At 40.8% G+C, this 25,907-nt stretch overlaps 1 protein-coding gene across 1 annotated transcript in view; it reads right to left on the bottom strand.

The window, feature by feature from the left end:
• The window catches only part of LanB1 (laminin subunit beta-1), a 179,607-nt gene that overhangs the window by 61,015 nt on the left and 92,685 nt on the right, over positions 1-25,907 (bottom strand). The window contains exons 14-16 of the mRNA XM_080266111.1: positions 23,250-23,358; positions 19,615-19,665; positions 864-1,025 (exon numbers count right to left, since the gene is read on the bottom strand). Coding sequence (XP_080122237.1) covers positions 864-1,025; positions 19,615-19,665; positions 23,250-23,358 — 322 coding nt within the window. The remainder of the gene's footprint in view (positions 1-863; positions 1,026-19,614; positions 19,666-23,249; positions 23,359-25,907) is intronic.

Raw genomic sequence — 25,907 nt, 5'->3', positions numbered from 1 at the left:
AATTTTCCTTTGCATTTTTGCATCATCTGCAAACATATTTGGATAGTTTCCATTTCCAGTATTACTGTCTATGTCATTTATATATATATACTACTAACATAATTGGTGCCAGCACTGTGTGTGTGTGTGTGTGTGTGTGTGTGTGTGTGTGTGTGTGAGAGAGAGAGAGAGAGAGAGAGAGAGTCCAGTTTATTTCCCCAGAATACAACATGAACGTGAGAGAGAGAGAGAGAGAGAGAGAGAGAGAGAGAGAGAAAGTCTATTTCATTTCCCTAGCATACAACCTGCCAGACAATATACTTTCAGGTAACGATTCGCTGCCTGATGAACAAGGACGTGCAGCTTAGGAGAAATGTCCAAAAACTCCACTGGCTCACAAACTTAGCCCAAGTATTGGGCTACTGGAATTGTATAGCTAAATATGTACTGTACTAATCACCCATGAAAACAAAAAATGAAATAGCCTCACCATGGTTATACAAATGGCTTCAAGTTAATCAAAATATCACTTATTACATTATATTAAGTATATACTGTAGAAAATGTTTTTAAATGTCAGACAAAATAACTGTCATTGCTTCACAAAATAAACTCAGGTCTCTAAAAATATTCATATCTTAAAAGTTCACAAGTATGGAAGCAATTGTATGATACCATTTGTAATTAGATAACAAGAAAGCAGAAGAATAAGTCTAATTGATGAAATTTTAAAAGGTAACGGAAACAGTAAACAAAACAAGTAATTCAACCAGGATACATTTCTGCAATACTCATCTCCAGCTAACAGGTTCTCAGTAGTGAGAAAGATGCCCCAGATGAATACTATGACATACTGTGAAGGTCCTGTGTTCTGTTCAAAATACCTGGGGTTCGTAGCTGATCACCAGGTCATATTCCATACTCCTCTCAATGTTCTCAATCTCAAACTCAAGATAGGAGCTTGCAAAGACCCTCATGAACCCCAGACCAGTCCAGGTGTTCTCTCGCCCATCTCGATATGGCTCCCTCATTACCACCTGGCAATTCTGCCACAAAAATATAAAAACAGTTAGAAACATGTACTAAAAACAAAATATAGAGACACACTCTAAATATAATATAACAATACAACAACTACTGTAAGAAATTACAAACAGTTTTAATGGGTTAAAACAGGAAAGCTAGATGTAATATGGGCAGAATACAGTAAAGATGTACAAAAAACACAAACATAACAAATACAAATGTCCTGATCATTCCATACACTTACACACAATTTCACATAATGAATACAAACTTTCATATAATGAATGATAAGTAATAAACAGGCCATGAAGCCTTATACACTAATGACTGAAATATCCATGGTGAGTGAAGACATATGCAATAAAGGTGAAATTTAAAAAATTACCATAAATTAGATGTTAATTCTACACAACATCCACAAACCAAACAGCAAAAACAAAATACTGTACTTCAGTAATAAATCATTAACTTCTTCAGCTCAGCTCAGCATTCCAAGATGCCTTATGGCCATAGTCTGGTGTCTCTAGTTTGACCCAAATGTACACCTTCAAAGATGTTAATTCAACAGAGATTTTTCTCAAAACAGTAATTCTGATATTTCTTTATGTAAACGGATGGAATATTTTTCTACAAGATGCCTGCTCCTTTACGTCTCTGTTAGAAACTGCCATCTTTTCACCTGGGATAAACTGGTGTCCAGCCTCTAAAGCTCTAAAATATTTATGTCCCTACAGGTACCCCTGCTTTCTTTCACCTACTTCTCTTATATAGATGAAGGGGTAGCTGTCTGTCTGTCTACTGCCTGATGCCACAATCTGTGATGGATGGCTGCAACAAAAAGACTTCAGGGCATTTCTATCTCTACTCAGAAACATCTCATCCCACTACACACCACCCTCCTTTACATATTCTCACAACTTAGCAGGCAGATGTGCACATGTAACATTTGCCGGTCTGTCTTCGAAAATCAGAAACTTCACAAATGGCATCCCCCAAGGATCTGTTTTGTCCCCTACACTCTTTAACCTATACATGCACAACATACCCACACCCCACACACCACAGATACATATAGCTTCCCATGCAGACAACATAACACTTACATGTACACACCAAAATGCAAACACAGCCACACACATCCTCCATCCTTACCTCAACACACTACATGAATGGTTCACCGCAGACAGGCTCAAAATAGCCCCAGCCAAATCTACAGTGACCCTTCTCACATACCAGACAAACATTCCACACCTCACCATAAACAACACTCCCCTACCACACACACACACACACACACACACACACACACACACACACAAAATCCTTCGTGTAACATACAATACATCAATGTCAATTAAACAACACATCACAAACATTAAAAATAAATTAACACCAAGACTCAATGCCTTGAGGTCACTTGCCCATACAACATTTGGACACAACAAAGAAACCACCACCACAGTATACAAACAATATATACGTTCAGTGATGAATTATGCAAGCCCTGCTTGGGCTCCTACCCTCACTAAAACACACTACAACACTTGATAGACCATACAGAAGTCAGACATTTAATCACTTTAGCCAGAGGACATCTACATTTTGTTCTTGCTACCACTTGACTGTCTTATCTAGCTCTGGGGAGATCTTTTACAGCACTGTACAAGAATTTAGTGGAGACTGTTTTTAACTCCTTCATTATAAGCAGCTTTCACAGAGTCAAATAAAATTATCTAAAAGTAGCAAGAATAAAACAATAAGGAGGTCATCGCTGTTATGAGGCCAAGGTGAAAGTAACACTATAAACACCTGAACATGTATGAATCTTTAATTTCCATGTCATTCAATCTCAATCTGTTGAAGCACCTCTTTTAAAACTTAAATTTTATTTTCATTTAAACTCATCTTTCAATTAAATGTCTAACACACACACTTCCAAACCTTTGTACAGTAAAAGTCCTATTATTCAGCACCCGATTATTCGGTAGATCCAATATCTCGGCAGTTTTGAGAAATAGTCTCATTTACGAAAGTCTTTGACTGTTCGGCAGATGTTCGGAATCATCTCGGCAGTGCAAGAAGTGTTATCTGTGACTTGTAGGCCTACTGTTTCATTACACTTGTATATGTTCACTAGTTTCTATATTTTTCAGATTTAGGTATGGTACCATATTGATTACAATACAGGTATCCAGACAGTTTCATACAGGACACTAATCGCCCCCCTCAAATTAGCGAGGGTTACGTTCTAAGCCCCCTCACTAATTCTTGACGTCTTCCTGAAAATGAAATTTACCCCCGTAATTGCGCAGCCCATGAACCACTGATACTGTAATGCATTACCCATAAATAAACGTTGCTTGTTAAATCTGTTTCCCCATTGTTTTTATCTGTACAGCTGTGACAGCTCTTGTTTGATTCCTCAGCATAATGGCGGAAGGAACTGTACTAAGTGTCTGAATAAACCTAACCTTACCGAGCTTAATTGTACCTAATAATTTAACCAAACCTAACTTAGCCTAAAGTTGGAAAAATACATAAAATAAACTGGAGGAATATTAACTGGTTAGTTCTTTCTGATGAAAGATAAATGTACATTTAGCTCTCATTCTTTTGTTCATTTTTGTATTTATATGTGAAAGGGAGAGTACTGATGCAAACAGTAATGTATTCCATTAACCCCTTAATAACCCCCGTCATTGAAAAACCCTATACAGTACCAGTGTCGGTGACATCAAGTTAGTCCTATAAAAAACTGTGGACAATTATGGGAAGGGAATGAAGGTCATTGGTATGTTTACACGACTACGTTACCATTCCAACCAGTCAGGTGGTCGCTTAATTTCAAACGTTTTTGCCCATACGGTAAATGCACCGTAACACTATCAGTTCTTCCGTGAATCAAAGCGAATCATAACGTGGGTTTAGGAAGCTAAAAAACACACTGCTAGGTGCACCAGACGATTCTCTTCACATCTTTATGAAAAATAAATTGATTTCAGAAGAATGAAACAAACTTACTCTATGTACTCATGGATGGATTAAATTTCTTCCATTTAATTTTCTTAAAGATGCGAAGAGATGCGTCTGGTGCACCTAGCAATGTGTTTTTTAGCTTCCTAAACCCATGTTGTGATTTACGGAAGAACTGATAAAGTTACGATGCATTTACCATATGGGCAAAAACATCTGAGATGAAGTGACTGCCTGACTGCTTGGAATTGTAGCGTAGAGGTGTGTAAACATACCTGTGATCTTCATTCTTTCCCATAATTGTTCACAGTTTTTTATAACTCACTCTAACTAGACGTCACTGATACCGGTACTACAAAGAGTTGTTCAATGCCAGGGGTTATTAAGTGGTTAATGGAATAAATTACTGTTTGCATCAATACTCTCCCTTTCACATATAAATACAAAAGTGAACAAAACAATGAGCACTAAATGTACATTTAACTTTCATCCGAAAGACCTTACCATTTCATATTCCTCCAGTTATTTTATGTATTTTTCCAACTACTTTATTTTGTGTTTGGAGAGAGTACTGTATACAGTACTCACTCCAAACACATTTGTAATAAAATAAGTACTGATGACAGTGTTCACCAATACAAATGATGTACTGAGCGGGTAGGTAATATTCCGTATCATTTCAGCCATCCAGGAAGTGTTATCTGTGACATTTTAGGCCTACTGTGTCATTACATTTGTATATGTTCACTAATTTATATATACTTCATATTCAAGTATAGTACTGCACTGATTACAATATTGTACAGTATCATACAGTATACAGTACTCCAAACACATCTGCAATACCATAAGTGGTGATGACAGTGTTTACCAATACATATAAGGTACTGAATGGGTAGGTTTTTTTATTATTCAGCCAATCCAATTTCTCGGCATCGGCCCAGTCCCGTAGATGCCGAATAATAAGACTTTTACTGTATTAGTCTATGTAACATTTATTTCACACATGCAATGAATACAAAATCATCTGAAAACAAAAATACTGACAAATCCTGCTCATTACTTTCTCTCTTCAGAACTACTCCTCCATTGTGTCCTTACCTTCACCTTCTCCATTATTCTATCCACATCCATATCAAACACTTGAGGTGACATGACACAGCCCTACTTCAATCCAAGAGCCAAGTTGGAACTCTTTCTTAATCCACCATCAACTCTCACAGCTGTCTGTTCTCTGCCATACATACTAGTACTCTTGCTCTGGCTGGCTTGAAGTAATCTACCAATCATCCTGCTCCACCACTACTCTCCCTAAATCAACACTGTTCTTAACACACCAACTTCCTGGTAACTGCCTTCAAGGGTAAATGTACCAGTAAAATCAAGGGAAAACCAGAAAATTTCCCCTTAACTGGATTAATTCTGGCAAGGGCAATTAAGATATGCTGACTTGCTCATTAGGCAAAAGCTAACCCAAAAATACTTCCCCCCTCTCCAATCATTCCAATCACATTTTCCTTTGAATACTAACATACCCATGGTAGATGGTGGTGACCATCATCCACTTACTTGATGAACTGCTGCCTAATTCTTCCTCTGCCATATCATTCTTTTCAATGTCTGCCATCCTCCCTTCCTTTCTGCCACTTTTTCTTACTATTCTTTCCACTTCAGGTGTCTCTACACTGAGTGACAAGACTATCAGTTTCCTGCAACCCAGGACACCATTTACAATGCTGAGTGGTAATCATATAACCAAACTATGAAGTAATGCTGATCCTACAATGATGCTCCTACTAACCAAGTGGAGGGATGCAAATGTCATGTCCATCCAGGAACTAAGGTTCCACAACCTTCCCCACGCCTCACTGTGGTGAGACACTGTTTGTTGTAAGGGCATACTAGTTCAATGAACAGGACAGCCCTACAGCGGCAGTTGCTTGCCTGTAGTAAGTGTGTCTGCCCAGCCAGACAGACCAAGGGTACTGAACAACTAACATAGGTAAAAATTGCCCCCAATTTTAATACAGTACATGTCGGTGGACGGGGCCGCTCACCATCCACTCACCCAGTGTGGTGCTGCTCTCAAGTGACTGCTCTTTTCTCTCTCCTTTCCTTCCTTCCACTTCAGTCTTTCTTTCCTTCTTCCTTTCCTTTTCCTTTTGTCAACAAGTGACTCTACACTAAGCGACAAGCCAAATGGTTTCTCATACACCAGGAAACCGTTTACTATGCTGGATGATAACCATATAACCAAATTATGGAGCCTGGTGGTTTAGTGTGTAATTATGGCACTCCAATTAGATTGAGCTGGTGCAGGTTTACAGCCATGGAGTGGTTGGGGTTTATTGCTCATATAATGCTACTTGGCGATGAATAAGGCTGGTCACCCTCATCTTAAATGTCAGGACCAACTTGCCTAGCCCTGGGCTCCTATGCTCCTCATGGGGCAACACAGGATTAGATGATGAATGATGATGATGAATACAGTACATACAGTACTAAAGGTATTAAAAAGCAATACTGTACATTATAAAAGTAAACAAAATACATAGTAATGACAGCTTTTTGCTTACGTGCAGAAGATGGTTCTGCCCAGCAAGATAGATCAGGGTTACTAAACAACACCACCACCCACAAAACAGTCCAAACACAGTTTCCTTTGAATACAGTGCAGTGTACAGTGCTGTATTGTATATGCAAATACTGGACCTATATTACATATGAATAAATACTATGCTGAATGCTGTAATGAATACTACTGAAAACTATTCATCTTCATCTTCATCATCCAATCCTATGTTGCCCCATGACAGGTGGAGAAGCCCTGGGTTAAGCAAATTGTTCCTGACATTTAAAATGAGAGTGACCAGCCTCACTCATCCGAGTGGCATTATGTGAGCAATAAACCCTAACCACCCCTTCACCAGCTCAATCTGACTGGAGCACCATAATTACCCACTAAACCACCAGGTGCCAAAATTTGGTTATATGGTTACCACCCAGTGTAATAAATGGTTTCCTGGTGTATAGGAAACCATTTGGCTTGTCACTCAGTGTAGAGTCACCCACAGGCAGAAGGAAGAGGAAAGGAGGAAGGAAAGAAAGACAGAAGAGGGAGTGTAAAGTCACCTGAAGGCAGATGGGCGAGGAAAGAATGAAGGAAAGAATGACAAAAGAGGATGGAAGGAAAGAAGGATGGAGGAGAGGAAAGGGCAGACACCCAACAGCAGCACTACATCGAGTGAGAGGAGGATGAGTGTCTCCACCTACCACAAACTGAAAACTAAAGTTCAATGCTTCACTAACCTAGAGCAGCCTCACCCATTATAAATTTATTGTAAGATCTCATGTTTCTGATCAAGTGTCAGTACTTCCCTAAGCTGTTTTACAGGAGGGAAAATCATTACTGCCAGACAGAGTGAGGAAACACATGTAAAAAGCAGAAAAACAAATTCAGAGTCACCAAACACAGAGACAGCTGGGGACTGACAGCAGGTCAACACATGCTCACTGGGATAGATAGAGGTAAGCAGGATGGCTGCCACAGCCAAATGAGAAGCATCTGCATGAAATGAAATGCATGTGCAATTTAAAATTAAAATTTCTGAGCAAATCATGCCTTTCAGATACCACTGTGTTTTGGAAACTATATGTATTGTTCTGGTCATGAGGAAACTATATGTATTGTTCTGGTCATGAGGAAACTTACTGTGATGGGTAGCTGTATCTGAACTAGTTTCAAGGGACACAAATTCACCTTCTTTATCCAAAAGACATAAATTGACTTGGAATACCAATTATATATTGCTCTATGTTTAATGAACGATCATATAATAATGATAATATATAAAAAATAACATGAACACAAACAGTAATGAGGTTTGACACTAAACCATAATAATCACATCTCTATATTCCTGCAAGATGTTGTGGGTTAAAGTCACACTTTAAAACCTGAGACACCAGAACTTAGCCTTAACGCTTCTTTCAGTGCCATAAGAACCTTTTCTTGAAATAAATATGGGCCTCTGGCTTTTTTAAATATTTGTTTATAGAATTTTGTTAGTACTGGTACATTATACTAGTACATTATACTATATCACACACACACACACACACAGCAGACCAGCCAGAGCGAACGGACGTGTCTCGACTGCCTCTCAACCACCGCAGCAAACCTTAAGTAGTTTTCAGGAATTATGTTTGTCCTGTCTCCTTTAGTCTTGTCTAAAGTACTGTTATAGTCTAGCAAAAATTTAAGAGCTACTGTTAGTGAGTACACATGAATGATTATTGGAATCTCGGTAACAGCTGTTTACTGTAACCAACCTCAAACATGGCCGACAATGTAAACACCGAGGGACCCGAATTTCCAGGATTTGACAGTGAAACAAACGTGATGGATTTAGTCAAAACGCTGATTTTGAGAATTTGTGATCTAGAAAAGAGGACCTAGTATCAAGAAACATGCATCAAAATACCAAAAACACTACAGAGAGTCTGATACAGGCCAATGAGACGGCGAACCGAGAGATCGAGAATTTGAAAAGAGAAAATATCGAATTAAGGAGAACACTAGAAGATAGCAGTAACAAAATGGAGAAGGTGAGTCGTGTGTTAGAAGAGCAAAAGGCAAAGTGGGCACATGTGGAAGAAGAACAGAAAGAAGTGGTCAGCTTAAGGGAAATCATTCAGGAAGAAAGAGAAATAAACAAGAAGAAAATGGAAGAAAATGTAGTGAAAACATTGAAAAAAAAAGAGAAAATAGTGAGAGAAACTGTAGAAAGGAACAGATGTGTGGTAACATTCGGAAACAAGGAGGAGGAAGAAAAGGTTAGATCTGTGAGACTCGAGAGAGACTCAAATCAAGTGAGAAAAATACTGGGCAAGATTGATCCCGAAGGAAACAAGTGGAAAAAAGAAATTGAGGAAGTAAGGAGGATAGGGCCATATAAGAAAGGGGAAGCAAGACCAATGACAGTTGCCATCAGAAAGTGTAGTAAATGATATACCTGAAGTGACCTGGAAACCAAGTAAAGAGGCAGGGATGGAAAATATTTTAGTATGAAAAGATCTGAATGAAGAAGAAAGAGAAGTTTTAAAGTCTTTGAAGGAACAAATAAAGAAAAAAATGACATGAGGACAGAAGAAGAATGTAAAACTTTTTTTTGGAGAGTGACTGATATGAAAGTAAGGAAGCGGTATATGAGGAACCTGAAGTGAAGGAAACAAGGGGGATGGATATGAATACAAAAGAGAAGAACGAGTACAGGTAAAACCAGTGCAGTAAATCTAAGTATCATGTACAGTCATGCAGATGGGTTAATATCTAAGAAAGGGGAAATTGGAGACTATATAAATGAAAATAAACCTGAAATTGTGTGCTTGGTGGAGACTAAATTGCCCCGAGATGTTGATACAAAATTATTTGGATGGCACAATTATAATATTTGAAGGAAAGGATAGAGAAAGCAAGTCTGGGGGAGGTATAATGATTTTAACCCGTAATGACCTACAAGCAAAAAGCATAGAAATTGAAAATACCATGACTGAACTTTTGGAAACTGAAATAGAAGACAGCTTTGGAGACAAAATAGAGGTAACAGTATTCTATATGCCCCCCAAAACTAGGGGATGGACAAAAGAAGATTATGAACAGTTAATAAGAGAATCCATTATTAAACTAAAGATGTTAACTGAATGAAGAAATAGAATAATAGTAATGAGAGATTATAACTGTAAAGAAGTTGACTGGGAAAGTATGGATGCTGGGAACAATGAGGAATTATTGGGAAATAAACTAATGGAATTGGTGATGGAAAACATGTTTTCATTCATTCATTATCCAATCCTACATTGCCCCATGAAGAGCATAGGAGCCCAGGGCTAGGCAGTTGGTCCTGACATTTAGGATGAGAGTGACCAACCTCACTCATCCCAGAGTGGCATTACGTGAGCAATAAACCCCAACCCCCCTTGGATATAAACCGTCACCAGCTCAATCCGACTGGAGCATAATAATTACCCACTAAACCACCAGGCACCAAAATTTGGTTATATAAAGAGAAAATAGTGAGAGAAACTGTATAAAGGAACAGATGTGTGGTAATATTTGGAAACAGGGAGGAGGAAGAAAAGGTTAGATCCGTGAGACTCGAGAGAGACACGAACCTGGTGAGAAGAATATTAGGCAAGAATGATCCCGAAGGAGACAAGTGGGTAAAAGAAATTGAGGAAGTAAGGAGGATAGGGCCTTATAAGGAAGGGGAAACAAGACCAATGAGAGTCAAGTCATCAGAAAGTGTAGTAAATGATAAACTTAAAGTGACCTAGAAACTAAGCAAAGAGGCAGGGATGGAAAATATTATAATAAGAAAAGATTTGAATGAAGAAGAAAGAGAAGTTTTAAAATCACTGAAGGAACAAGTACTGTAAAGGAAAAAAATGATAAGAGGACAAAGGAAGAATGTAATACTTTTTTTTGGAGAGTGATGGATATGAAAGTATGGAAGTGGTATGTGAGGAAACAGAAGTGAAGGAAACTAAGAGGGATGGCTGTGAAAGATCAGAAATTGAGGAAGTGGTACCGACAGGGAGAAGGAGAGATGAGGGTATAAAAACCATAAAAAATAATTTGAAGGTGGTATATACTAATGTTGATGGTTTAATATCGGCAAGGCTTGAAATTAACGATTTCTTGAGGGAACATGAACCTGATGTCATGTGCTTTGTAGAAACCAAATTAATAAAAGATACTGATGTTTATTTGGGAGATGGTAAATACAAACTGTGGAGAAGAGACAGAAAAGAAAAAACCGGAGGAGGAGTGATGATAGCAGTGAAGAACAACATAAATGTAGATACCGTGGAAATAGGACAAGGCAGGGCTGAAGTGATATACAGTAATCCCTCTAATATCCGAACGCCCAATATCCGAACATCCCCACTAACCAGACATAATCATCCTGGGATCCAATATTCCCAAAATGGTCCAAAAACCGCAAAAAAATCGGGTGGGGGGGGGGAACGAATTTTTTCCGCCCATAATTTGAACTTGCCGCGCACAGCGTGGGATAGCTTTGTTGTGGTGTGTCATTCCTCCGACGTTCGATAGAGCGCCCCTGCATCCTCCCCACTTTCCGCCTGCCTCTTGCCGCAAGTGCACGCTCGTCGTCATGGTTGCCCACGTGCTCGCTTTTGTGGTGGTCCCTTACCTGCTGCAGGCACTCCTGCTACTCTCGGGCCTCTTATTAGTGTGTGTGTGATGATGGCCCCGCCGCCTGAGAAGATGAAGAGAGTGGTGTTGACTCTGGAGAAGAAACGGGAGATATTGGAGAAAGTAGATGCAGGGTGGTCTTCTTCTCGCATCCTCCGCGAGTTCAACCTGGCCCAATCTACTCTGTTCGATATCAAGAGATCCTGAGACAAAGTCATGCAGTATACGGCTGACTTCTCGTCGAGAAGCAAACGCAATGTGGAGAGGAAGGTGATGTTTACTCCCAAGTTTGCTGAAATCGACCGCTCCACATTAATTTGGTATCGACAGCAAAATGCTGCTGGTGTGATGGTACGTGGTACGGAGCTAAAGGCTGCTGCTGAGAAGTTCGTCACGCTTCATGACGCCCTAGACTTCAAGGCATCCGAGGGTTGGCTCTTCGCGTTCAAGTTACGGCATGGCCTTACCAACCGTAAAGCTCATGGTGAAGCTTTGGACGCTAACGAGGATGGAGTTGACGAGTTTCGGCACAAGGTGAAGGGCTTGATCGACAGGGAGGGCCTCACTCTCGGTCAACTCTACAATGCTGACGAAACTGGTTTATTCTATCTCTCTTTGCCAACGAACACTCTAGCCGAGGAGACAGAGAAGCGTGTACCTGGCCACAAGCTCTCCAAGCAATGGATATCTGCTTTGTGTTGTGCCAATGCTAATGGCATGCACCAGCTTAAGCCCGTTATTGTTGGCCGTGCAAAGCAGCCTCGGTGTCTTCGTGGGGTGATGGATGTCCTTCCTGTCGTCTGGTACCATTCTTTGAAGGCATGGTTTACAGCCCAGATCTTCAGAGACTGGTTCCACCGCCACTTCGTCAAGGAGGTCATCAATTACCAGACGAAGACACTGGGAATCCCGCACAACCAGGTAAAGGCCCTCCTTCTCCTCGACAATGCACCTGCTCACCCGTGCAACAAGGACTTGGTGGCTGAGAATGGCCGGATTAGGTGCATGTTTCTGCCACCTAATACGACTGCTCTCATCCAACCAATGGACCAAGGTGTGATCGTGGCAACAAAGCGCCTATACTGATGGAAGTTCCTGGACGAGGTGATGGTTGTTCTCGAGGACGAGGATGAGCGCAGGGAGGGACGGGACACGCGAGGCCAGCGGACTTTGGAAAACCTTCGCCGCTACAACATCAAGTCTACAATCTACAACTGGGCCAGTGCATGGAAGGAAGTCCCTGTCAAGACTCTAGAAAATGGTTGGTCTCGTCTGCTTCTCGGAACGGATGTGGAGTACGATTTTCTATGGTTTGACGTGGATGACTTCCATGCACAGCTATGTATGCATGGCAACGATGTTGATGTGGACGATGTGCGTGAGTGGTTGGATGACGACAAGGGCGATCCTGGGTATCAGACATTGTCTGATATCGAGATTGCATCTTCAGTTGCAGGTGTCAGTACCCAGCTTGAAGATTCCGACGAGAACGGCGACGATGATATGGACTCCGCTCAGCATGACACTACTCCAGCCATCCCCAAGCTGAGCACACTCCAGGAACACCTAGATTTCGTTCTCGACTACCCGGAACACCCGGACTGTGACAGGGAGATGGGGCCCTTGGGACTTGTGGAGGAAGTGTGTGGTTTCAGGCAGCGCATCATCAATTGTCAGAATCGTCGGTCCTTGCGTCAATCAACCACTGACAGTTTTTTCAGGCCCGTGACCCCCACTGTGCCCAGCCCTGGCTCCACTCCGTTGCCTCCCCAAGACAGGCCCTCATGCTCCGAGCCACAGCCCAGTACATCAGCCACGGTGGAGTCACCGCTCGACGTGAGTTTGTGCCTATCTTCAGAGTCGTCTACAGTGGGTACACCATCACCGTGACCCAGCGAAGCACCCCTAGGTCACCTGCCAGTGATACTCTTGGACTCTGACAATGATTAAACAGCAAGAACTTCTCCACTAAACCACACGGGATTTTACAGTGTTGTGCAGTGAAAAAAACAGTGTGTTGTGTTAAGGATTTACAGTTGTGAGTGAGAAGACAAATTTGGAACAAAATTTAACGTAAATAGACTTGTTTGTTTTTGCTTTAGAAAATGGTTAGAAGAATGAGAAAAGTTAAAGTGCAGAGTGCAACACTTAGTAAGTTACAATGGAGCATAAGTTTGACAAGAGTGCGCACTGTGAAGAGAACGGACTTCTGAGTGCAATTGACTAAGTTCAGTGCAAGACTTCATGAACAGTGTACTGGAAGTGCTCCAGGAAATCCTTCTTACTGTCAGAGTCCGAAAGGAGGTGGTCATTCATCGAGATAGCCATGGACTTGCTGTAAGTAGGCAGAATGTTTCATACTGTACTTTTTTCCATACTATACTTACCTCAAACACCTCATTTCACTCTTTAATGTCCTTTATTGGTGTGAATAGGGTGTTAGGAGCTATGCATGTGCAGTAGGAAGGTGTTTTTCTGAGTTAGGCTAGGTTAGGGTCCATAAGTACCAGTCCAGGAGCCAGTAACCAGAATGTTTAATATTGTATGAACCTACCTCAAAACCCTCATTTTATGCTTCTTTTGCATTTATTTCAGTCATTTATGTGCCTTATTGGTGTGATTTGGGTCTTAAATAGGTGCTATGCATGTCCAGAGGGAGTTGTATAGGTGTTTCTCTGAGTTAGGGTCCATAAGTACAAGTCCATAAGCTGGGGCCCAATATCCGGACCTGCCTATGGCCCTATTACGTCGGATATTGGAGGGTTTACTGTATATGAAATTAGAAATTGGAGAGAATGGCAAGAGAGATACGGCGGTGGTTTATGTTCCCCCTAAGACGAGAGCATGGAATGATGATGAATACAATGAGATGTTGTCAGATATGGCTAGTTATTTACAAAAAATAATTGAGAAAAGCAACAATATAATTTTGGTGGGTGACTTTAACTGTAAAGAGGTGAACTGGGAGGAATGAGACTCAGGAGGCAGTGAAGATTCGTGGGGCACTACATTATTAAATATAATAATGAATAATGTGATGACGCAATGGGTCAAAGAAGAGACACTGTTCCGAGGTGAGGACACACCAGCAAGGTTAGATTTACTGTTTACCAAAGAACCCGATGTAATAGAATCATTGAAATATTTCTGTCCTGTAGGCAAAAGTAATCATGTGGTCACTGAGTTCCAGATGATAATAGGGAACATCAAGCCAAGAGACGAGCTTCATAGGCAGGGAAGATACAACTTTGGGAAAGCAAATTTTACAGGATTGAGAAAATTTTTTGAAAATGTGGATTGGAGAAAATTCTGAGAAACAAGAGAGATACAGAGGAAGTGGAATATTTTTCTAGACCTATATAATTTGGGAGGAGCAAGAGAGTGCTGTTGATTGGAGACATGAATGGCAAAGTCGGGAATGTACGAGTGGATGGAGTGGTTGGTCAGTGGGGTGTGCCAGCGGAAGTAGATGGGAATGGTAGTGCTTTGGTGGACATCTGTGCTGGTAAGGGGTTGGCAATAGCCAACACCTACTTTCGTCATAAGATGATCCACCGGTATACATGGAGAGTAATGAGGAGGATGGATGGTGAACTTGTTGAACGAAAGGCAATGATAGACTACGTGTGTGTGGATGAGCGAATGAGAAGACAAGTGTTGGATGCAAGGGTGTGGAGAGGGTGGGGGAATGGAGTCTCGGACCATCACTTAGTGATGGCCAAGGTAGAGCTGCAAAGAAAGTGGTTGAGGAGGCGAAGGGGAAGACAGGAGGAAGCAGCTCCTGTGAGAAGAGTGGAGAAATTGCAAGATAGTGAGAAGAGGACAGAGTATAAGAGCATAGTGGAAGAAAGATTGGGAAGGTATGAGCTAGAGCAGATGGAAGGGGTGGAAGACGTATGTAAGATATTCACGGAAGAGATAAGCGCAGCGTGTGAGGCGGTTTGTGGAGTGAGGAGGAGATGCAAGGGTGTGCAAGGGACAGCATGGTGGAATGATGAGGTGAAACGAGCTGTGGAACAAAAGAAGGCATATGGTGAATGGTTGGCGAGTAGAGGTAGGGGAGAAGATGAGAGAGAGAAGAGAGAGGTATATGTGAGCAGGAGAAGGGAGGTTAAGAGACTGGTGAAGGAGAGTAAGAAGAAAGTGGATGAAGAGTTTGGGAGGAATCTGAGTGTGAAATGGAGGGAGAGTAAGAAACTGTTTTGGAAGGAGGTAAAGAAAGTAAGGCAGTGTGAAAGGGGAATAGTAGGGGAGTGAAAGATAGGAATAATAGATTGTTGGTGGAGAAGAGAGAGAAATTGAGGAGATGGAAGGAGCACTTTGAGGATTTGTTGAATGTAGAGAGTGAGAGCAGTGTAAGTATAAGTGGTTGGGGAATGGCTGGGAGAAGAAGAGATGAGAGGAGGGAGGAAGAGATCAGTAGGTCGGAAGTAGTGGAAGCGATGAAGAAGATTAAGCTGGGAAAGGCCCCAGGAATTGATGGAGTGTGTGGTGAAATGCTTAGGTATGGGGATGAGATTGTTGTGGAGTGGATATGGAAGTTGTGTAGATTGGCTTGGGAAGAGGGAAGGGTTCCAGAGGACTGGAAATCAGGTATAATTGTTCCTCTGTACAAAGGAAAAGGGGAGAGAGAAGTATGTGGTAACCATAGGGGTATTTGCCTTCTTAGTGTGACTGGTAAAATATATGGTAGAATACTCATTGATAGGGTTAGGCATATGACAGAGGAGCTAGTTGGAGAAGAACAAGGGGGATTTGGGAAGGGAAAAGGGTGTGTAGATCAGATATTTGTTCTAAGATGTTTAGTGGAGAAGTATCTAGAGAAGGGAAGGAAAGTGTACGCTGCCTTCATGGACTTGGAGAAAGCTTATGACAGAATAGATAGGAAAGGTATGTGGAAGGTATTAAGAATATATGGAGTGGAGGGGGAAATTGTTGAGTGCTGTGAAGAGTATGTACGAGGGAGCTAGGGCTACGGTGCGAGTGGATGGTGAGCTGAGTGAGTTCTTTGATCTCAATGTGGGACTGAAACAGGGGTGTGTAATGTCTCCATGGCTGTTTAATATATATATGGATGGGGTCGTAAAGGAGGTACAAGGTAGGGCAGTGGATGTGGGGTTGGCCCTAATGAATGAGGGTGAGATTTGGAAGCTTCCGGTGTTGCTGTTTGCTGATGATACAGTATTGTTGAGTGAAGATGAATGGGAGTTGCAAGGTTTGGTGAATGAATTTGGGACAGTGTGTAGGAGGAGGAAGCTGAAAGTTAATGTAAACAAAAAGTAAAGTTATGGTGTTTGAGAGGAATGAAGTCACAGAGTGTGCAGTGAGGTTGGATGGTGAGGATATGGAGAATGTGAGTGCATTCAAGTACTTGGGTAGTGTGATGAGTAAGGATGGAACTTTGGGGGATGAAGTACGTGAAAGGGTACAGCAGGGAAGGAAGGTTGTTGGCACACTGAAAGCAGTGATGAGAAATAGGGAGGTGAGTATGGAAGTTAAGAAGTCACTGCATGATGGTATTGTGATCCCTACCCTGACGTATGGAAGCAAGGCGTGGACCTTGCAAGAGGGGAACAAGTCAAGAGTGAGAGCAGTGGAAATGAGTTACTTGAGAGGAGCATGTGGAGTGACATGGAGGGACAGGTTGACGAATGAAGTGAAGGAACGTTGTGGGGTAGATGTGGATGTGGTTGAAAAGATTAGGAGAAATACACTGAGGTGGTTTGGACATGTGGAGAGGATGGAGAATGAAAGACTGACTAAGAGGGTGTATGTAGGTGAGGTGGAGGGAGGGAGAGGGAGGGGTAGACCGAGGATGAGGTGGAGGGATGGAGTTGAGAGGTATATGAGGGAGGGGGGGGTGAGTTGGGGGGAGGGGAGTCAAATGGTGGGTGACAGAGTGACTTGGAGGCGTTTTGTCTGTGGCCACCCTTTGCGGGATTAGGGCGTCGGGCTATAGATAGATAGATAGATAGAAAAATTTGTACCAAGAGTAAGGGAGAAAGAAATCAGGAAAAAGGAATGGTTTAATAGAAGGTGTATGATAGCAAAAAAAAGAGAGAAATAAGGCATGGAACAACTGGAGAAAGAGGGGTAACAACAGAACAAAGGAAGAATATGAAAGAACTTGAAATGAATACACAAGAATATGTAGAGAAGAAGAAAGGAATTTTGAAAAAGGCATAATAGACAAATGCAATGATGAACCCAAACTGTTTTATAGATTTGTTAATGGCAAACTGAAACAAAAGGAAGGAATCACCAAACTGAAAGTCAAAGGAGAGATCTATAAAGATGCAGCAATGTAAGCTGAAATAATGAACAAATGTTTCCATTCGGTTTTCACTAATGAAAAAGAGTTTGTGGAAGGGGAGGGAGTGATTTGAAATGTACCGGTGATAAAAGATATAAAAGTGGAGGCACAGGAAGTGTATAAATTACTGGAAACTCAAGATGTAAGGAAAGCCCCAGGACCAGATGGAATCTCTAACTGGTTACTGAAGGAATGCAGAAAACACCTGGCGGATAAAATTCACAGTTTAATCGTGTGTTCTCTGGAAGAGGGGAAAGTGCCACAAGAATGGAAGACGGCACATGTGGTACCAATTTATAAAGGAGGAAACAGGGAAGAACCACTGAATCAAAGACCAGTGTCTCTAACCAGCATGGTCGCAAAATTGTGTGAGAGAATCCTGAAAAACAGATGGATAAAATATCTAGATGAGATGAATATTTTGGCTGAATGTCAGTTTGGATTCGGAAGTGGAAGGGCATGTGTTTCCAACTTGTTGAGCTTTTACTCAAGAGTGATTGACGTGGTACAGGAGAGAGATGGTTGGGTGGATTGTGTGTACTTAGACTTAGAGAAGGCCTTCGACAAGGTACCTCATAAGAGACTAATGTGGAAACTAGAATATATAGGCGGACTGAAGGGGAAACTCTTGGAATGGATGAGAGACTTTTTGAGAGACAGACAAATGAGGACAGTAATAAAGGATAGGAAGTCTGGATGGAGGGAAGTAACAAGTGAAGTCCCTCAAGGCTTGGTGTTGGCGCCAGTAATGTTCCTGATTTACGTAAATGATATGGTTGATGGAGTGAACAGTTATGCAAGTCTGTTTGCTGATGATGTAAAGATCTTGAGGAAGGTAGAGGTTGAGGAGGATTGTAAAATGCTGCAGGAGGATCTGGATAGGATACATGATTGGAGCCGGATGTGGGAAATGAAATTTAATGTAAAGAAATGTAAAATATTGGAAATACGTAAAAGTACCAGAAGGCCATCACTGAATTATTTGTTGGGTAATGAATTAATCACAAAAATGAGAGAAGAGAAAGATTTGGGAGTGCTGGTCCAAGATAGTTTGTCACCTGAAAAACACATTAACAAGATAGTTAGAGAGACGTATAAACTCTTGACTAACATAAGAGTAGCATTTCATTATATGGATGAGGAGATGATGAAAAAATTGATAGTGGCCATGATCCAGCCCAGGTTAGAATATGCAGCGGTAGTGTGGTGGTCCCCACACAAAAAGAAAGATATAAACATGACTGAGAGAATACAAAGAATGGCAACCAAAATGGTCCCCAGTCTGGCAGATCTGTCATACAGAGAGAGGCTGGAAAAGCTGGATTTGCCTTCCTTAGAAGAAAGGAGAAAGAGGAGAGACACGATTGCAGTGTTTAGGGCCATGATAGGAATAGATAAAATTGACCGAGAAGATCTGTTTGTATGGGATAAGAGAGCAACAAGAGGACACGGGATGAAATTGAAAAAGTCAAGCTGCTTGAAGGATATCAAGAAATATAGCTTTCCTTACAGAAGTATACACTTATGGAATAACTTGGACAAAGAGAGCATCCAGTCTAAAAACTTAAACAAGTTTAAAGCTAAATCTGACTTACTGAGAAACGCGACGGAAATCCACGAGCATAGTACATTCCGTGTATATCACAATTAAGTATATTAGGTAAATACATAAATATTTGGAACGAATTCAACGAAAATGTGGTGCAGTAAAATGTGTGTAAAAGTAGACTAGATAAATGTGGATATGGAGACACGACAACACAAGCATTGCTCAATTCCTGTATACTACAAATAGGTAAATACACACACACACACACACACACACACAAAGTAACATTATCGTCTAATATCATTTAAGCACTGAAATGCAGATATCTATATTATACAGTATTAGACTGTGTACTATCATCAACATTAGTGTGTCATATAAACATGAGAAATCCAAGGAAAATCAAGCCAACACTCTAATAAAGTGTTAAGCATTAAAAATTTGGCAGGATATCCCAAGCAATAAATCAACACTCCTTATCTGGTGGGTTAGAAGTTTTAGAAACGGCACCAACACCAAACTATCTCAATGATATAAAAATAACTGGATACATACTCTTCTACTGGATTGTCTGAAGTCAGACAGACTCGCCTCCTCACAATAAAGCTGTAATAAATAATCTCTGATAAACTTCTTCCAGTATTTTAAAGGATCTTATTTACCTTACCTTTACTTATATTTGAGTTTCTGTAAATTAATAAGCACATCAAACCATGACAAACTTACCTACTTAAAAAAATTAAAATTTATCTGCACCACAGGAGCAGTAAAAGGGAACACAGACAAGGAAAAAAATAATGGCATTACCAGTGGATGTCATCACTCACGCCAACCATTCTTTGGAAAAGTTACAATTTCAGAATTTCAACAACCACCTTGACTGAATTGCACCATACTGTATGAGGCATGCAAGTCCTATTCCACATTCAAATGATGACACAGCAAATTTCTTGTCTTTCTCTGATCATACCAGAATATATATAACTAACATATAACTTCATCATAGGTTTAGGGTCAGTAAACATCATAAAGCAATAATCAGTTATCATTACTCTAACTTGGTGATGCAGTTAAAGGCAACTGCAGCTACTGCACAAAAGACAAAACACACCAACACTAATATCACAAACAAATGATACACAATTAGTTAAGTTCAAGATGAATTATACAGACACAAACTGTGACTTCAGGCTAAATGGTAGGGAAATGAAGAATGTGAAGGTGTTCAGATATAATGGACCGATATAAACAACAATGGTAGCTTGGATGATGAAATTTATGAATGGACACATCAAGCAAGAAGACCTGCGGTGATTCTGTACAAAGTGAAATGGAATAAACACATGAACAGGGGAAAAAACACTGAATATGATGCAGTAAACAATTTCCATCACTGACATAATTATAGCAGTGTAGACTGGATATTTATCAAGAAAAGCTACTATGAATACATATTTGTAATTTTCTGTCCACAATCAATGATAAATTATAAACACCTAATGCCATAATAATCTCAGACGACAAACTGTTACATTCATTTTTTCATTCATCATCCAATCCTAAATTGCCCCATGAGGAGCGTAGGAGCCCGGGGCTAGACAATTGGTCCTGACATTTAAGATGAGAGTGACCAGCCTCACTCATCCCTGAGTGGCATTATGTGAGCAATAAACCCCAACCACCCCTTGGATATAAACCTTCACCAGCTCAATCCGACTGGAGCGCAATAATTACCCACTAAACTACCAGGCGCCAAAATTTGGTTATATGGTTACCACCCAGCATAGTAAATGATTTTCTGATGTACAGGAAACAATTTGGCTTGTCACTCAGTCTAGAGTCACCCGTAGGCAAAAGGTGGAGGGAAGAATGAAGGAAAGAAAGACGGAAAAGGGGGTGTAAAGTCACCCGTAGGTAGAAGGATGACGAAAGACTGAAGGAACCCACCAGCATAATAAATGTATCAACTCACTTTAGGCAATGGATTCTCCCATTGCAACTTCAAAATATATATGGCACTTACTGGCTTTTATGTTACATGATGTACTGTGCACAGTATACCTTCATAACTGCTGTGGTCAAAGGCTGCACACTGTGCAAATTTGCATCACTACTCCTGCTACACAAATACCAGAAACAAGACCCAACTGTTTCGTTAAGCAGGAGAATCATTATCCTCTATTTTATACATGCCCAACTGTACCGAGAGAGAGAGAGAGAGAGAGAGAGAGAGAGAAATGTGTGTGTGTGTGTGTGTGTGTGTTTACCTAATTGTATTTACCCAATTATGATATACAGGAAATGACCTACACTCGTGGGGTCCCGTTTCTGTTTCTCAGTGTCAAATTTAGCTTTAAACTCGTTTAAGTTTTTAGATTGGACGATCTCTTTGTCCAGGCTATTCCACAGGTCTATACATCTATAAGGAAAACTATATTTCTTGATATCCTTCAAGCAGCTTGGTTTCTTCAGTTTCATTCCGTGTCCTCTTGTTACTCTCTTATCCCATAAAAACAGATCTTCTTTGTCAATTTTATCTACTCCCACCATGGTCCTGAACACTGCAATCATGTCTCCTCTCTTTCTCCTTTCTTCTAGGGAAGGCAAATCCAGCTTTTCCAACCTCTCTTTATATGACAGATCTGCCAGACTGGGGACCAACTTGGTTGCTGTTCTTTGTATTCTCTCAATCTTGTTTATATCTTTCTTTTTGTGTGGGGACCACACTACTGCTGCATATTCTAACCTGGGGTGAATCATGGCCACTATCAATTTTTTCATCATCTCCTCATCCATATAATGAAAAGCTACTCTTGTATTAGTCAGGAGTTTATATGTCTCTCTAACTGCCTTGTTAATGTGTTTTTCCGGTGACAAACTGTCCTGGACCAGCACTCCCAAATCTTTCTCTTCTCTCGCTTTTGTAACTGGTTCACTACCCATCAAATAATTCAATGAAGGCCTGTTGGTACTTTTACCCATTTCCAATATTTTACATTTCTTTGCATTAAATTTAATTTCCCACATCCGGCTCCAATCGTGTGTGTGTGTGTGTGTGTGTGTGTGTGTGTGTGTGTGTGTGTGTGTGTGAGAGAGAGAGAGAGAGAGAGAGAGAGAGAGAGAGAGAGAGAGAGAGCATTCTCTTTGGCTGCTCCTGCAGTGCTGCCACACATTACATGGGTGGTGCTGATTGTAAAGTGGTGGCAACCATCATACATGATGTAGTGCTTGCTGCCTACTTCTTTCCAGGGTGACTATACACTGAATTATAAGCTTAACAGTTTCCTGTAATCCAGGAAACCATTTACAATATTAGGTGATAACCATATGACCAAACAGTGGGGTGATGTGGAGCCTATTGTGGTGCCCTGTATAACTGGGTGGATGACACCAATGCAGTGTCCATCCACGAACCAACCCTCCACAATCTTCCCCTCACCTCACCACAGTGAGATGCTGTTCACCAGTAGGTAACATCAACTCACTGCATGAGATAGCACTGCTGAGGTGACTGCTTGCCAGCCATTGATGGGTCTGCTTGTCCAATCAAACAAGGGTTGATCTACTACTACTACTACTGCTGCTGTAATACTACTGTACTCAGTTTCTTTTTTTAACAAATTGCACTATCTATCACTTATCTGACACTGACATAGCCATATTTTTCCATATCCTCATTTCCATGGTAACCTTAAGAGTTGTATGATGGAAATAAATAACAAATTTGCTCTTATTTCGGTTTCCCATGAATTAAAGTTGTTAAGTCACTGACTATAATATGGCATATAAATGACCTACAAATGGTATACGATTATTCAAAAATACCCGTATATATATATTTTTTTTTTCATCAGGTCATTTTAAGAACAGTCTGCGATGAAAATAAAACTTCATTATTTTTACAACAATGGAAAAACTGTAATCTTGGTACAAGTTCCCTTACTAGGAGAAATGTAAAGTTTATATTATACAGATCCGTATTTAGAAAAGTATGCACACAGATCGTGTATTCATACAGGTACGTATTAGGAACATATTCTTGCAAATTATGAAGGTACACTGTATCAAGATCATACATGTACAGCATATGGTGACAACATACTTCTGCATTAATGGACTGTAATTACTCTGAACATACAATACTAACAATAAAACAATTGGTCCAAAAAAAAGGATCTATGACTACCGACCTCTGATCCCCTGGCATTTTCTGCTTCATATGTGAGGTAGTTGAGTGTAGCAACATAGTAGCCCTCTTCAGGGATGTTACAGCGCCGCCCTGTTACATGTGGCCGACACCTGCCACAATGACAAAATTTAGAACTTAGTTAACACTAGCCATATGTAATGACTACATGAAATACAAGCCACAGACAATCATGATATGGGGAAAGAAAAAAATATATACAGTACATAAAAATTATATTACGGATCAAAATCCCAATCAAACCTGCATATTTCATGAAAAAAATCTAAGGAAGATACCCCATGCAGAGAAGGATTGTAAATAATATTGTCCATCACGGCCACAAGAGAATACAGAATGAAGTATGTACAGCTAGACACAAGGTCTTCTTTATAATATTCAGACATCAAAAACTCTTAACTACTGTAGGTTAATGTCTGAAAATTATAGTTGTCTGTTGGAGAAAAGTTGTGATAACATGGGTTCAAATATACTGCATTCCCTACAATCTGAAATCCAGATTTCCAAAAGCATCAATTTTCCAAAAGAATTTTAAAGGACTGTTTACTCAAAAAATATATATATACTGCAGTCTGGGCATGTTGAGAGAATGGAGGATGACAGCTGGGTGTGGCATGTGAGAACTGTGAATGCTGGGGTAGCATTGTGAGAGGCAGACCAAAAAAGACCAGGGACAAGGTCACAGAGTGTGACCTTGAGGATGAGGAAATGAATAGGGAGGCTGCCAGTGATAGACCAGCATGGACAGGTGCCATTAGGCGACCAAGACCGATGCATACAAGAGTGCTGGAGTCTTTATGAGCAATATGATACGAATGATAAGATACAGTAAAATTTTGGGTGGAGTTGCCTTAGCCCGTACAAAGTGATACACAGGTAACGTACAGATCTGCTAAGATCACCATTTATTCCATGATGCAAATGAAACCAGTAGCCCTGGCTGTGTTGTGGAAGTGCCAACCAGTTCATCACATAATTGTGGTGGTGGTGGGGGGGGGTAATTTTTTATTTCCCCTCCCTTCCAATGTAATTTTTCATCAGTACATGCAGTCCCTGTTTTACAAATGGTTGACTTACGAATTTTCAACTTTATGATCTTGTACTTTCAGAAGATTATGCAATAAATTCATATTCAACACTGTGTTAACGATTTTGCCCAAATATAGGATAATGTAAGTGTACTAATCACGTTTAATAGGACTGACAGGCTTGGCTAGGCTATGATGTTCCATTGGTTAGGCGTATTAAATGCATTTTCAACATGAAAAATTCCACTTACAACCAGTTTCTTGGAATGTGACCCGATCGTAAGTTGGGGACCGCCTATATATCTATATTCCTCATGTCTTTAAGCTACTACATATCATGGTGATATGGTGATACGGCACAATAAAAAATGAGTACAAAAGTTGTGGTATTTGTGAAACAAGGTCTGTTCATAAAGTATCTGATCTCAGATTCAAAAAAATTTAAATAGCTAACCTGTTGAGCTTGGACACTAATCTCACTCAAAGTAGGCCCCTTCTTACTTGACACACACAGGTTCTTTCCACTGCTTGAAACATTTCTCAAAGCTGATTTTCAGTATCTTCTGCAGGTGCTTCGTCGCATTCATCATGATCTATTTTCTCATCTCAAATCAGGAATCCTTCAATGGAGTTTGAGCTTGGGAAATAATCAAACGTTGCATGGAGCCATGTCTGGTAAGCAGGGAGTCTGCCAGACCTGCAGGATGTTGTGCTTGGCCAAAAATTCCTATATCAGCTGAGAAGAATGGACAGGGGCATTGTCATGGTGCAGCTTCCAACTCGCTGCTTTCCAAAGGTCCTCTTCCTTCTGCCTGTGAGTGACTCCGCACTGAGTGACAAGCCAAATGGTTTCCTGCACACCAGGAAACATTTACTACGCTGGGTGGTAACCTTATAACCAAATTTTGGCGCCTGGTGGTTTAGTGGGTAAGTATTGCGCTCCAATCGGATTGAGATGGTGAAGGTTTATATCCAAGGGGTACGGGTGACTTTACGCTCCCTCTTGTCTTTCATTCCTTCATTCTTTCCTTTTCCTTCTGCCTATGGGTGACTCTACACTGAGTGGCAAGCCAAATGGTTTTCTGTACACCAGGAAACTATTTACTATGCTGGGTGGTAACCATATAACCAAATTTTGGCGCCTGGTGGTTTAGTGGGTAATCACTGTGCTCCAATCGGAGTGAGCTGGTGAAGGTTTATATCCAAGGGATCGTTGGGGTTTATTGCTCACACAATGCCACACAGGGATGAGTGAGGTTGGTCACTCTCATCTTAAATGTCAGGACCAACTGCCTAGCCCCGGGCTCCTACGCTCCTCATGGGGCAACGTAGGATTGGATGATGGATGGATGGATGGTTGGGGTTTATTGCTCACATAAAGCCACTCAGGGATGAGTGAGGCTGGTCACTCTCATCTTAAATGTCAGGACCAACTTGCCTAGCCCCGGGCTCCTACGCTCCTAATGGGGCAAAGTAGGATTGGATGATGATGATGATGACTACTGATTAGCATGCATAACATGGGACTGTATATTGCAAGGCATCAAGCATGATTGTCTGATGTAAAAAACAAAGAAGACAGACTGCTATGATAAAAAAATACATTAGACTAA

Source organism: Coenobita brevimanus, chromosome 18 (assembly GCF_032717465.1).
Source record: "Coenobita brevimanus isolate Jiangsu-jjx chromosome 18, ASM3271746v2, whole genome shotgun sequence".
NCBI classification, from domain to species: Eukaryota; Metazoa; Arthropoda; class Malacostraca; order Decapoda; family Coenobitidae; genus Coenobita; species Coenobita brevimanus.
This window is presented reverse-complemented; position numbering and strand designations above follow the sequence as displayed.